The following is a 14,953-nucleotide window of genomic DNA, read 5'->3' as shown; positions in this document are numbered from 1 at the left end:
CAACCATTCTTGCAATACAGGGATCATAGTGTGGATGAAATCCAACACAGAGCAATTTACTTCTCATAAGCTACAACCAAATGCCATCTAGGTTCAAACACTAATGGTAATTAAAAACTCCAAAAGCACCCCTCCCCCCAAACAATCCCTCCCCCAACCCAACCTGAACAAATAAGAACAAGAAAAAGAAGAGTACATCATCCATAACAAAGAATGAAATAATGCCATTTGCAAAAACTTGAATGGACCTAGAGTTTATCATATTAAGTGAAGAAAGTCAGAGAGAAAGACAAATATCATATGCTATCACTTACTTGTGGAATCTAAAAAAAATGATACAAATGAACTTATTTACAAAACAGAAATAGATTCATAGACATAGAAAACAAACTTATGTTTACCAAAAGGGAAAAGGGACAGGGGTGGGAAGAGATAAATTAGGAATTTGGGATTAACATAAACATACTACTATGTATAAAGTAGGTAAACAACAAGGACCTACTGTATAGCACAGGGAACTATATTCAATATCTTGTAATAACCTATAATGGAAAAGAATCTGAAAAAGAATATATATATATTCTTCCTGTACACTTGAATCACTTTCTGTACACTTGAAACTAACACATTGTAAATAAACTATACTTCAATTAAAAAAATTTTAAAGAAACAAAAGAATTAAAAAATAAAAAGACTACACTTTTATCACCTGTGGAGGGATATTTATTTGTGGCTGTTAAAAAAATTAGAAGAAGAAGGTGAATGAGTTCAAACATAGAAAAATAAGATATTTCTGATTATTTTCTAATGTAGAAGGAAAGTGACACGATAGGGAAAATGAAAAATGATGGGCAAAGTGCTTGAGTCAAAACACATGAGGAGGCTTTAGAAATATGTAAGATCAATACCCAGACTTGGCTGAGTGCTAAAGGCTCTGAGCAGGAAGAATATGCCTCAGGTAGCAGAGAGAAAATATGAAGACAAAATGGCTGGTTTCACTAACAATGAACACAAATAAGAGCAACTCTGGGGGACAGTTATACTACGATAAATGAACAAAAGTAGAAAAAATGATTAATTAATGCCAGCAGAGCTTTGGAGAAAGGTGTCCATCTCTATGTTGACACTAGCATTATAAAATAATTCTTTATATTTTTATATAAGATAAATTCACTTTGTGTATCTATTCCATGGAAGTAATCCAAACTAAAAAGACAACCTGTATAAAAATGTTCGTTGCATTATTCATAATGGCCAAAGACAGACATGAAAGGAAAAGAAATCAATCCAAATGCCCTACAGTTGAGAAATGATTAAGGGAAAAAGAAGACATTAATAACAATGGAAAACTATGTGATTATTGAAAATCATATGTGGACAAAGTATAAAAAGAAAGCAGAAAATTCAAAATAGAGGTTTATAGGGATGGAAAAGAACCCAGAGTGATAAAACACCTTGATGTTCTGAGACAATGGGGTTTTCTTCTGTGAAAATATTTAAGCGTATAATAAAAATTCTTAAGTTAAAATGAAAAATAAAGACAGGAATTAAAAAAAAAAATACGTACCAAAACTTTGGGTAAATCATTTCTTAAGCATATGTAACCGATCTGTTTCAGCATCATTACAGTGCTTATGATGACAGCAGCTATTAAAAACAGAGTAATTATTCCTCCTATTGTGGCAGATTCTGATGACTCTGTTGATGAAAAATTAAATGGCTTTATTTCAAAATAAATCCAATGAACAATTGCGGTTGGGATTAAATGCACATTGATCTGGCGGTGGAGGGGTTTATCAAGGGGGCAAAAGTTGGAAAAACTATTGTTAAATACCAAAGAATGGAAAGTAATCCAAGTACACATTTTAAAAAAATGATAAAAATTCAGTTTTTAAAAGTAAAATTTCTTCCAGTTGATAATTATGCTCTATAACTGCACTGTCCAATATGGTAGCCACTAGCCACATGTGACCATTCAAGTGTAAATTATCAAAATTTAAAAAAAACAAAAACTTTCTGAGTCACACTAGTCAGGTCTCCAATGCTCAATAGGTACAGTTAGCATGCACGACAGGCAGGGAGGAGTGGAAAAGGGGAGTTTGTCTGAAGAAAACAACTGCATCACTCTGAAGCTGGACTTTGGCCATGCCAGGAGCCAAGAACTTGCTTTGTCCTGTTATGAGTTCTCCTTTAGTTTCTTGTCAAAATTACTTTTGGAAAATTTCAATTTTCTGAATGAAAATAGCTTTCTTCCATAAGTCCAACTGGACTGAGAAGAAATCAATAGTTACATAACTAAGGCTCTCTTAAATTTCCAGAAAGACTTTTATTAATATTAATCCTATAGCCACAGCCTCAGGCAAAACAAATACAGGAGAGGAAAAAGTAAAGATGGCTCATATATTTTTAAAGTCTTTCAGAAGGTTAAAGAATGAACAGAAAGAAACTCAGTGAAGGTCTGCTCCCTCAGATGGCAGAAGATTCACAAACCCCTTTCATTCCCATCAAGAATGAATGGGTCATCTTCAAAAAACCTACAAACAATACATGCTGGAGAGGGTGTGGAGAAAAGGGAACCCTCATTTACTGTTGATGGGAATGTAAATTGGTAAGACCATTATGGAGAACACTATGGTGGTTCCTTACAAAACTAAAAACAGAGTTACCATATGATCCAGCAAGCCCACTCCTGGGCATATATCCAGAGAAAACCATGATTAGAAAAGACACATGCACCCAATGTCCATTGCAGCACTATTTACAATAGCCAGGACATGGAAGCAACCTAAATGTCCATCAACAGACGAATGGATAAAGAAGATGTGGTACATACATACAATGGGATATTACTCAACCAAAAAAAAGAACAAAATAATGCCATTTGCAGCAACATGGATGGATCTAGAGATTGTCATACTGAGTGAAGTAAGTCAGGGAGAGAAAGACAAATACCATATGCTTATATGTAGAATCTAAAAAAATGGTACAAATGAACTTATTTACAAAACAGAAACAGAGTCACAGATGTAAGAAAGAAACTCATGGTTACTGGAGGGAAAGGGGGGGGAGCAAACTGGGAGATTGGGATTGACATATACACACTACTGTATATAAAATAGATAACTAATGAGGACCTACTGTATAGCACAGTGAACTCTACTCAATACTCTGTAATGACCTATATTGGAAAAGAATCTAAAACAGGGTGGATATGTGGATATGTATAACTGATTCACCTTGCTGTACACCTGAAACTAACACAACATTGTAAATCAACTATATTCCAATAAAAAAAAAGAAGAATGAATGAAGGCATGTCATATCAATGGCAGTTCTAGAATCAGATCTAGCCATAAAGGCACACCTTTATAATACAAAATTCTTACACATATAGAGCTTACATTCCTGAAGAGGATTCTGTGAACCAAAGTGATTTCTTTGGAGAAGCAATGATGTCATAGAATTCTGACCCATGTGTCCACCCCTCCTCCTGCCCCAGTGAGTCACTTGAACTAGAATTTTGGTTTTGGCTCCGCTTCTAGGGAATGTAAACAAGACACCACCCTATTTAAAAGAGACCTACCACCCTCTACCTGAAATTGCCCCCCTCCCTGCACCCTTTCTGCTTAATTTTTCTCCATAGTACTTACCATCACTTAACACACTATATATTTTATTTTTTAATCTTGTTTCTCTGTCTCCCAATATAAGCTCTATAAGCTCAGGAATTTTTATCTGTTTTGTTCACTGCTGTATCCCCAGTATCTAGCAAAGAATCTGGCACATAGTAGACCCCTGATAAATATTTGCCAAATGGGGAACTCCTGGTGGTCCAGTGGTTGGAACTCTGCGCTTCCACTGCAGGGGACACAGGTTCTATCTCTGGTCGGGGAACAGAGATCCCGCAAGCTGTGCATGTATGTGGCACGGCCAAAAAAAATTTTTTTTTTTTTTTTTTTGGCATTTAAAGTGTACAATCTATTCATTTAAAAGAAATCATTTAAGTGGTAAAAAATGGTACCCATTCTCACAATTTTGTATATCTAGGATAAATTATTATCTACAAAAATATGTTACAAATATTCACTCAAAAAGAAAGAGAAAATTGGGATAAACCCATTTTAGTATCCAAAATATCAAAGTCTCTATGCAAAATTGATTTGAATAAGTTCTGTTAGCCACTTCTAGTTTCTTTGTGATGTAAAATCTTTTAAAGCATAAAAATCAGCCTTTCTACATTATTCCATTAGACATACATAGAAGTTAAAAGAAATGAGAAGACAGAACAATCAACCAGGAAGGTGTCAAACGGATAAGCACAGCTTTCCCTCAGGACCTTACTGAAAAAAGCCAACCAATTAGTTTAATGTTTGACAAAGGGGAGACATTTCTCCAGCTCTCTGGACTAAATTCCCCCATATCAATACTGCCTTAAGATACCAGTGTTCACCACTGAGTCCCAGTAAGTTAACTCTGGTTCCAGGTCATCCTTCAGGAATTCCCCACCTGGTCCCTGAGTTTGGCTAGTTGAGGGTGGCTCACACGGCCAGTTTGGATAGTGAGAGGGGCCACGTTATATGAACCTACTTGGTTCCTGAAGTTTCAGACAAGAATTGGGACATGAAATATTTGGATAGTGAGGCACACCTGTACTTTAACTGTCTCATGTAATGATAAAAATAATGGAGGTTGACAATATGCAAGGTGATGTGTTCACACCAAGGAAACATGAAGTGATGGGACAGCATGCTGCTGCATGACCATTTCTTTTTTAGTGGGTGAAACAGAGAAAAGTCAGGGGAGACACTGAACCATCACAGAACAAGGATATCAACTTCCAAAGAAGCAGTGCCTTTAGTCAGGCTTGGATTCACCTAAGTGCAGACTGAGTTTCAGCAAACCACTGTCTGTCATGTCATATTACTGAGTTTTTTATTGCTGTGATATTGTGATTTATAATAAGAAGTACATATTTGGTCTTTGTCATCAGTTCTGAAATCCTTAGAATTTCCTAAGTGATTAGAGCAAAGAAAGTGAAAGGAGCATTTTTTGTTATTCATAACAAGCCCCTCTCAACCTCACTTTACATTAAGGAGGTGATTTTTGGAAAGCCCCAGAGGATGGGCGCTGGTTGCCAGGGGAACCAACCCTGTGATTTAGAGAGTTGGAACTTTCAGCCCCACCCCTTGACCTCTGGGGAGGGGAGAAGCGGGAGGTTGAAGTAATTGCCAATGGCCAAGGATTTAATCTGTCATGTCTACATAAGCCTCCTTAAAAACCCTAAATGATGGGGTTTGGAGAACTTCCAAACCTTGCCCTATGCATCTCTTCCTTCTGGCTATTCCTGAGTTGCAACCTTTTATAATAAACAGGAATCTAGTAAGTAAACTGTTTTCCTGAGTTCTGTGAGCCATTCTAGCAAATTATCAAAGCCAAGGAGAGGATTGTGGGAATCTCCAATTTATAGCTCGTTGGTCAGAGTTCACGTGACAACGTGAACCTGCAACTGTGTTTAAGTGGGGGGGGGGGGCAGTCTTGTGGGACTGAGCCCTTAACTTGTGGGATCTGACGCTTTCTCCAAGCAGATGGTGTTAGAATTGAGTTAAATTGTATGACAATGAGCTAATGTGGAAGAAGTGTTTGGTGTGGGAAACCCCCCCCGCCCCCCCACAGATTTGTAGTACAGAAGTATTCTGCTGAGCAGAGGAGAAATAATTTCTTCATTCAATTGGTTTCACAGTTCTGTTTGTTTATAAGATCATGGTATAGTAATAATAATAATAATAATAATATCTGGCCTTTGTCCCTGGTTCTTGGCACAGAATTTCAAAAACCCTTGGAATTTCCTCAGTGATAGGAGTGCCTTTTGGGCACTATATCTGAGTTTATGTTAATGAGCTGAACTTCTGGAAATTCTGGTCCCACCCCTGACCTCTAGGGAGGGGAGAGGGGCTGGAGATTGAGTTAATCACCAATGGTCGATGATTTAATTAACCATGCCTACGTAATGAACCCAATAAAAACTCTGGACAGTGAGGCTTGGGGAAATTCTGGTTGGTGAACATATCAAAGTATAGGGAGGGTGGTGTATCCCGACTCTGCAAGAACAGAAGCTCATGCACTTGCAACCTTCCAGACTATGTACCTCTTCATCTGGCTGCTCATTTGTATTTTCTATAATAAAATGGTAAGAGTAAGCATAGTGTTTTCCTGAGTTCTATGAGTCATTCTAGCGAATTATTAAATCTGGGAACCTCTGAATTTGTAGCCAGGTTGGACAGAAGTGTGGGTAGCCTGGGGACTTAGGACTTGTATGGCAAGTTGTAGGACTTGTAGGACTTGCTGGCATCTGTAGTGAAGGCAGTCTTGTGGGACTCAGCCCCTTAACCTGTGGGGCATGCGCTAACTCCCTGTAGTATCAGAAATGAATCGAACCTCTGGACACTTGGTTGATGTTGAGAATTGGTGTTAGAACACAGATATGTTAATTTGTTTGGGGTTTACATTTTTGTAGGCATGAAGAATCTGTATGCAGTTTTAGGTTTGCCCATATTTAACTGACATTATATAAATTATTTAAGCTAAAGTCATGAAATAAAATTGGCCTGTGTATCATTCCTTTAAAATTAGCCTGTGTATCATTTGATTCTGAGGAATACTGGAGAACAAAATCACACTGCCTGGAGTTATAGCAAACACCAGGCACCTTGATATGCCAGGCACTGGTTAGTGAAACTCACTTCATACACAAGTAAGCCATAGCACTTACAGTCACTTCCTTATAAATCTCATCTTATTTTATTTTTACTCTGGTAGATCAGAGCATTAAAGAAACTCTCACTGGGGTTGGGAAATTCAGAAAGGCTTCTTTGCGGGGGAGTTTTTCACTTTTGGCAAAACATTTTGGAGACCTAGTGACTTCCCGAGAAAATAATCAGCAGTGGATGTTCCTAAGGCTGATGGATTGTTCTCCCTGCAAATTCCTCCATTCGAAGGAAGGTTCGGGGAGCATGCTGTGTACTGTTCTGATGCCTTGGCCACAGAAGGGCTTTCAGCATTCAGCAGTGACTATCTCATCCACACTGGCAAGTTTCTCTTTCATCTATGAGCTACAGCCAACCTTCCTGAGAGCCAGGCCACATATATGAACCTTACCACATCCATCATTCTACCCTTTGATACCTCTGCAGGCAGTTGTTTCAGCAACCCAGCCTCCTCCAGCTCTTGGCTTGAATAATGGCTGGGCTAAGGGCACACAGAACTGAACTTGATCCTGACTCCCTGAAATAAAAGCATTTCCACTTCAGGAGGATTTCTGATGTTAAAAAGGAAGATACCTGATTGTCCCCATGGTATGGCAACATAAAAGTGACTCCACCACACGGTAGAGACTGACTGACAGAAAACATCTCTGTGATGTGCCTGTGTTGGAAGAAATGCCTTTAGTGCTCCACAACTTTCAGATTCTTTTCTTGAAACAGGTTTTCCCTCAGAGTAAAAGCAAAACATGAATTTTCAAAAACTGTCATACCTGATTCCCATCCAGGTTGAAAGAGGGTACATTTTAAGGGAGATCTATTTATTTTTCTCGGATCTTTAGGCTCAAAATAAACAGATACACAGTAGTTTGTTTTTGGAATTAACTTGTTGATGACATAACTGAAATTTTCAGTGATGTTTCCATTTGTTTTGGGTTTATGCTGTAAAAATAAACAAAAAAATCAGTAAGACTTTAAGTGAGAATTTCATTTAGAGGCAAGCCTTAAGAGAGTCTTTGGAGATTTGTCTTCAAATCTTAAACAGGGATAGAAATATCACAGGCTTGGCAAGAAAAAGTATTTTATAAGTTACTTGGGGCAAGCAATTTATCACAAAACTACATGTACGCGTATACACACACATACATGCACACGCACACACACATGCACACATACATTTTTAAACCATGAAATCTAGTCTAACAACTTCCTTTTACAAATGAGGAAAAAGTCACAACGAGGAGTAAAGGTCTCCATGATGTCATGTTTGCAGTAAGATAATCTTGCAAAAATAAGAAAATAAGATTATCCTATTTCATTAATGATATGTGTCTATACTTCAGAAATTGCTTTTATACATATTAACTCATTTGATTACCAAAAGAGTCTGCAAAGCAGGCATTCTTCCCATTCTCCAGGTGAGGAAACTGCAGCTCAGAGTGGTTAAGTAACCTCCTCAAGGCCACACAGCTTATCTGTGGCAGAACTGAGGCTGATGTCTAGTTTCCCTGTCTTCTCCCTAAAAACACTTTGCCTCTTCTTCGCCAGCTACTTCTGTTCCATTTTGGAATTAAAGAGATGATCTGAAGGTTCTTTCCTGAAGAATAACTTTTGTATAATGTTTTATAGTTTTCAAAGTACATCCTTATCAGTAGTTTTATACATGAGGATTTCCACCAGCTCAAACACAGCCTTCTATAATAATATTTTTCTGCAAGTTTATATTTGAAAGGAGGAGGATTTATTTTTTAACATCCCGCCCCCGTAGCAAACTAAAAGCTCATGCCTGGAAAACAAGCAATGAGGAAGAAGAGGGCCAGAAACCAGAGGAAGTGTCAGGGTGAGAGGGCTGTCCTCGAAGGGAAACTGCAAACCGACAGTGGAGAGTCAGAACGCCTGGGTTGCATACCTGGCATTAGTCACTGTGGTCCTCGTGTGATCTTAAGTCGGCAATGCTTGCTGCCTGTTTCACCGGAAGCTCCCTCCCACTGTGACTCGGATGCGTAGTCCCTGCTCCGAGCCTAAGGCCAACCCCATCTCATGCTCACGAGATTCCGTCCACTCTCATCTCCTCCCCCAGACATTGCTCCCTGCCCTGAACCCCCCGGAACACTCCTTCTGCACACGAACATGCTGTCATTTCTTCCATCTTAAAAAGTCCCCCCCTCGACCTCACCTTTCCCTCCAGCTACCACAGCATCTCTCTACTTCCCTTTATACAGAAACTACGGAGACCTCTTTCCTGAAGTCAGACCACACTGAAGCCTAGACCCTTCAGTTGTAATTGTTCAAATCATTACAGATTTTTTTTTTTGGCAATGTATTCATTGCCAACTCAGGACTGTTTTGACCACTTACCTTCTTAACGATCCCCCCTGATTGTTCTTCAATTAATGCTAGGTAAAACTGTAATTCTTCCTCATTTAGTATCTTGGGAGCGACAGACTGAAATTTCACATTCACACTGACGTGGTCTGTAAAACGAATAATCTCAAACTCTGGTGGGTCCAAAGGCAGTGCTTAGAAAACAAGACAAAGCCCAAGGTCAGTCAATAAATAGCATAACCATAATGATACCATTGTCATGATACAACCATACCTCTTTACAACTGTCTTTTAATTCCCCGTGGCCCTCGTTGTGGTGTGGGTTATATATATTTTTTATTGGTGAAAAACTGAGAACAATAAAAGTGAAGTGATTTGTTTACTATTACCACAAGAAATGGAAGACAGATTTTGGGATGAAAGTCAGTATTTCCCCAATTTTCAGGTTGTATTCTAAACACAAGAGTGAAAATGACTTCTTCTCATACAATAATAATAATAATAATAATAATACATAAACATTGCAGAAATATCAGAAAATACAGACAGGATTGTCCCTGAATGTGGTTAATCCTCTTTTGTCCATGCTGTACGTGTGTAAATATATCTACACATATAAAAACTGAACTAGTGTACACACACACATACACACACACACATCTAAACTAAAATTAAGTTATTCTTACACTGTTTTGCATGGTATATGTTTTCACTTAATTTATTTCATAAACATATTAATGCATGTTTATCTACATCATGAGCTGGCAAACCATGGCCCGTGGGTTAGATTTTGCACAGCCTGCAAGTTTGGAATGGTTGTTATTTTTGAAAGAGTTGTGAACAAATGAAGGATCTGTGACAGAGACCATACATGGCCCACAAAGTCCAAAGTGTTTCTTCTCTGGCCCTTTACAGAAAGTCGCTGACCCTGATTCTTCATCATAAATTTTCACAGCTAATTCTATTCCACTAAGCGGCTGTCCCATAATTTAACTGATTCACTCTTTTGAACATTTAGATTGGCTCTAAGTTTTCTGAATAGAATCTATACAGCAATGAGTATTCTTAGAGCTCAATCTTTGCATTTGGCTGTAATCATTTCTTTAGGACAAATTATTAATGGAATTCTGGATTAGAGCAGGCACATGTTAAACTTTTCAATACATACTGCCAAATACCTTCAGAAAGGCTGTGTCAAAGCACGCTCCCTGCATTTCCTCTAAATCTGGGTATTTACATATTTTTAATATTTACCATTTTGAGCCTTGAAAAATGATATCTCATTACTATTTTAATATACATTCTTTAATGGTCTGAGTAACGTGTTCTATAAGTTGGGTTATTTCTTTTCTCTGTGGACACAAACACAAACAGGCAATTCCACAATTCCAGAGAAGCTCATCAGTATCTAAGTTTGCTACAGCAGGATTCAGCTGTCATCTGAATACGTGCTTTGCTAAGCACATATGTGCGAGTATACACCTACACAGCCTTTAACAGGGCCCTGAAGCCGAATCTTTCTCTTGGAAACAGGCTGCAGATCAGGACACTGAAGAAGTGATGGGGTCTGGGAGCCACTGCCAGCTGCTCTGTAGCTGTTAACACAAGTGCCAAAGGGAGCTGACTCCAGTTGTAGGGAAAGAAAGAGAGGGCAGACCCGCTCTTGGGATCCAGTCTTCTCTGAGTCTGGGCCCCGCGTGTGCACACATCTGGGCATTCACACGTGCAAGAGCTATTGGGCTCTGATCTGGGGCAGGGGCTGAAGTATTAAGGAAAACATTGGCCCAAGGAGTTGTGACAGCTCTTACAGGCCATCTGAACTCCGTTCTCCACTTCCTGTCGGGTTGTGAAACAAAGCAAAAAGTAGAAGCTTCTATACACCAGAAACGAACACAACATTGCAAGTCAACTATACTTCAATAAAAAATAAATTCAAAAGAAAAACAGCAGCTACTACTGCCTGAATGCCTGCCTCGTACAGGCATGGATGCAAAGGACAGGTTAGCATTCCACTTTTGGGAGAAGAAAACGGAGGCTCAGAGAAGAAAAGTCACCACTCCACGGTTACAGAGTTGGAAGTAGCAGGGCCAGGAGGTGAACCTTAACCCTGCGTCTCAAACACCTTGGTAGAACTTCCTACTTCATGGCAAAGCACATGACGATGACCTTGAAGATGATGATGGTGAAGATAATAAACAAGATCGACTCACTGTCCATTGCCAGGAAGAAAGAGCCCATACAACTGACCAGAGCTGCGTTCCCTCTGAATCCAACCACTTTGGGGATGTACATCTCTGTCATGTTTACCCACACATCTGTTAGGTCACAGAATGATCTTGTGATATTTGTACAGTCCCCAACGATCTTCATATCTTCTTGTTTACTTTGAAAGGCAAAGAAATGGTAAAAGAAAACTTCAGCATTTATGTGACGAGAATCCATTAACTGCAAGCCCCACTTCCACATTCCTGTCTAGCTCTGCTCAAATGTCCCTGTGTTGTCATCTGCCCTCACCACCTTATTTCAAATGGAACACCTTACCCCGTGCCCCCCACCCCTCTCTCTTGATCCCTCTTTCCTGTCTCTATTTTTCTTCATACCATTTGCCACCGCCTGCCCCATTATATCTTTGTTTACTGATATCTCTGCCTACTTTCAGAATGTCTGCTCCAAGAGAGCGGGGATTTGGGTTCATGGTTTGACCCCTGGCATGTAGTAGGTGCTCAGGAAATATTTGCTGTATGAATGAACGAGCAAATGTTGGGCGTTCATGGCAGAGGCCCCAGATCTCCCTGCCCCTACAGGACAATCATGAATGCGCCTTGCTGAGACCCCCTCTCTCTCTGGCTGAGGACCACATGGTCCAGTCCTAAGTCAGCCTGTGCTATATGGGGACAACACAGACATCTGCTCTCTTAAGCTTCAAAAAGGTAGGTGGGCGATACATGTGACTGCCTAACGCAGGGAGAAACTTAACGACTTTAGCAGGTGCCAAAGCGAACCCCACAAGAGGCCCTCCAGCGGGTCAGTCAGCAGCAGCAAGAGCTATAAGCCAAATAAACAGCCAACAAAAGGACACCCCGAAGGGCTACTGGATCAAAGTAATGGCTTAGGAGGGTGATTGTTAGATGTGGGAAGAAGAGAGCCAAAGAGGGCTCCGTCCATTAGGTCACGAGTCCCTCCTTCTTCCCTAAGTAGGAAGATTTGCACAGAGAGGCTGCACTCTGCGTTGGTTAGTGACCAAGCCAGACTTTGGACCTGGGCCTGTCTTAGTCTGGGCCACACAGCTTTCTGATGTGCCACATGCCTCCCTGAGTAAAGGAAAGTAAACACAACCCATCAATATGATCACCAGATCTTTGGACTTCTGTCCTCAGAAAATGCAGCACTTTTCAACACCCAGACTTACTGAATTAGAGAAATAATTGTGAAAAACAGACACAATAATTATTTTGCTTCTGAGGCTTTGACATGTAGAAATTAGCTTTGGTTCTAAATGCAAGCTTTGTCAAAAATAACTTTGGGTTATTAAAGTATTCAGTGTAATTAAAAATGGATGGGTCTTTTGTCTTTAGACTTTTAAAGCTCTGATTAAAAAACCAAAATTGAGAAGGGGCGAGAGAGGGGGAGAGAGAGAAAAGCTCTATCACAAGTAAGATCACCTCTTCCCCACTCCCCACATTATAGAAAGATAATATATTTAGCAAGAGAAAAATGAAATGTCAAACCAACCTCATGATGGTGTACCATAATGTATAGTGAGTTGGTACAACTGAATGGTTTTTAAATTCCCATGATAAGATTGACTGCAAATTTCGTAATGTCATCTTTAAAGTGCAAGATTCATCTGAAAAATCTAAAGGGAACAAGAGGAAAAAAAAGAAAGAAAGATTGAAACCTGGAGCCCAGCGTTGTACCTTGGCCACTGTTCAAACTGTCCCTTGGGATCTGGAGCCCGACACTTCTAGCAGAGAAGCCCTCCCAAGAGCCCTGGGATCTTGGAAACACAGAAGGAACTGGTTTTGCTGGACACGAGAAATGAGCTAACACAATTAATAGATGAGTAACACATTGTCAGGGTGGACAAGCTTAGGAAACAGGAACTCAGCACTGTGTAAACAGAATTTGGGCTCACCCAATTATCACCGACTCTCAGCGGCTGTTTGGATCAAAACAATCTATGTCATCCTGGGCCACCCATCCTCTCAAGTCAACCCTCGACCCCTCCTCCAGTCCCCCTAAGTAGCCTGGCCCACGGCAAGCTTTCCCTCCTCTGAATTCCCCACTGTGCTTATTCCCTATCACAGAGAGGAGAGGGAGAATGTGTGTCCAGATTGAATCTTCCATTTCATCCCCAAGCCTATGCTGAAGTATTGATAGGTGCTATTAACAAACCCATTTTACAGACTGTGAAATTGAGACGTTGAGTTATGTAATGTTAGGTAGCTGGGAAGTGGCAGCAGCAAAGGAGACTTCACAGCTGCATTTGTCAAACCCTGCCTTATATGGTTAAAGTTTCAAAAAGCATCTAAGTTTCCTATGGTTAGGACCTGGGCCTTTGCTTTTTGGTTGCCAAATCTTCATTCCCTCAGTGCTCTTCACAAGGCTGGATACATATTTAACACATAGTGATGTTTTGTGGACAGGTTTATATGTAGGTAAGAAATTTAGTTTAAAAAATGTGATTTCCTTTATCTGGTACCAGGTACCAGGTAGCAGGTGGAAGAATGCAAATTAATGGGAAATTATTTCTGGATGATTTTTTTGTTTGGCACAGTCTGTGTCTCCTCATTCTTCTACTAGTGAGAATATTAAGAGGTGAATATTCTTTTAAGGGGTTTAAAGATTAACTCTAGTGTTAATTTCTTATAATAGTTTTACGAGACAAATGTGAAAACCGGTATTGGCTAAATTCTCCTTTAACAGGGAAAGTATTTGAGGAAAAAGATTCAAACAAAATGGCAACAGATCTGGGATCAGGAATCAAATTTCCCACACTTTTGACTTCTAAATGGTCACTCCAACACTCTGACCCTTACACAAAGTTTTGTCAAGCCAAGAAAAATCTCTTACCAGGCAAAACGTACGAAATACCAAACATGAGGCTGATGTGCACTGGGAAGAAGAAAAACATGTTAGACAAGCAACAACACTTTCACCAGGTTCAATTTACGACTGCTGCTCTGAGTCTGGGATTCTTCTTCACAGATGTATTTATATTGGATTGAGACTTTTCTTACGCTAACGAAAAAAGCTCAAGTAAATGGTTCTTAGAGAGCTGACTTTGGTATAAGCAGCGCATTGTCTAAGGATGTTTTGTCCTGACTGGATCCAAAATAAGATGTTTGGGAGCTGATACTAGTCATGAGGGTTGGCTGGTTGAGGGACTGTCCTGAGAAGCAGTCATCTGTTTGGAACAATTCTCAGAATATGAATAAGCATGTTGCTAATTAAAAAACTTCCACGGTAAAGATATTTACCAGGGTTGGTGGAAGAAGAAAGGTCTTGGTGATGGGAAGTGGGGATTCTCATTTGTTTCCTGGATGTCACCACGACTTGGCGAGTCGGGTGGCGGGTTAGGGGCATTTTTAGTAGATGGGGGACCAAGGCTGTCATATACTCTCCAATGCATGGCACTTGTCGGGGGAGAAGTGTCCCACTCATGGATACCTTACTGATAAACTATGGAACAGATGACACAGTGATACTGAAATAGAATCAAAAGAATGGTAAAGAAAAGGCACAAATGAATAGGACTATAGAAAAAGAAATCAATAATAAATGAAGTGTGGAAACCAAAGTTCAGGGATGACTGTTTGGTTTTGTGATGAGGAGGGAGATAAGGCGTCTGGCCTCTTTCCAAATGTAGG

General features: G+C 39.8%; 1 protein-coding gene across 3 annotated transcripts in view; it reads right to left on the bottom strand.

Annotated features, from left to right (window-relative positions):
* The window catches only part of IFNAR2 (interferon alpha and beta receptor subunit 2), a 32,750-nt gene that overhangs the window by 4,026 nt on the left and 13,771 nt on the right, over positions 1-14,953 (bottom strand). The window contains exons 3-8 of one of the 3 annotated variants that reach the window (XM_059921457.1): positions 14,157-14,198; positions 12,816-12,939; positions 11,294-11,466; positions 9,117-9,277; positions 7,532-7,700; positions 1,568-1,698 (exon numbers count right to left, since the gene is read on the bottom strand). In XM_059921457.1, the coding sequence (XP_059777440.1) occupies positions 1,568-1,698; positions 7,532-7,700; positions 9,117-9,277; positions 11,294-11,466; positions 12,816-12,939; positions 14,157-14,198 (800 nt within the window). The remainder of the gene's footprint in view (positions 1-1,567; positions 1,699-7,531; positions 7,701-9,116; positions 9,278-11,293; positions 11,467-12,815; positions 12,940-14,156; positions 14,199-14,953) is intronic. The other 2 variants (XM_059921458.1, XM_059921456.1) reach the window with 2 other exon arrangements.

Source organism: Balaenoptera ricei, chromosome 4 (genome assembly GCF_028023285.1).
Source record: "Balaenoptera ricei isolate mBalRic1 chromosome 4, mBalRic1.hap2, whole genome shotgun sequence".
Lineage (NCBI taxonomy): Eukaryota > Metazoa > Chordata > Mammalia > Artiodactyla > Balaenopteridae > Balaenoptera > Balaenoptera ricei.
The sequence above is the reverse complement of the archived record's forward strand: the minus strand, read 5'-3'. Positions and strand labels throughout refer to the sequence as shown.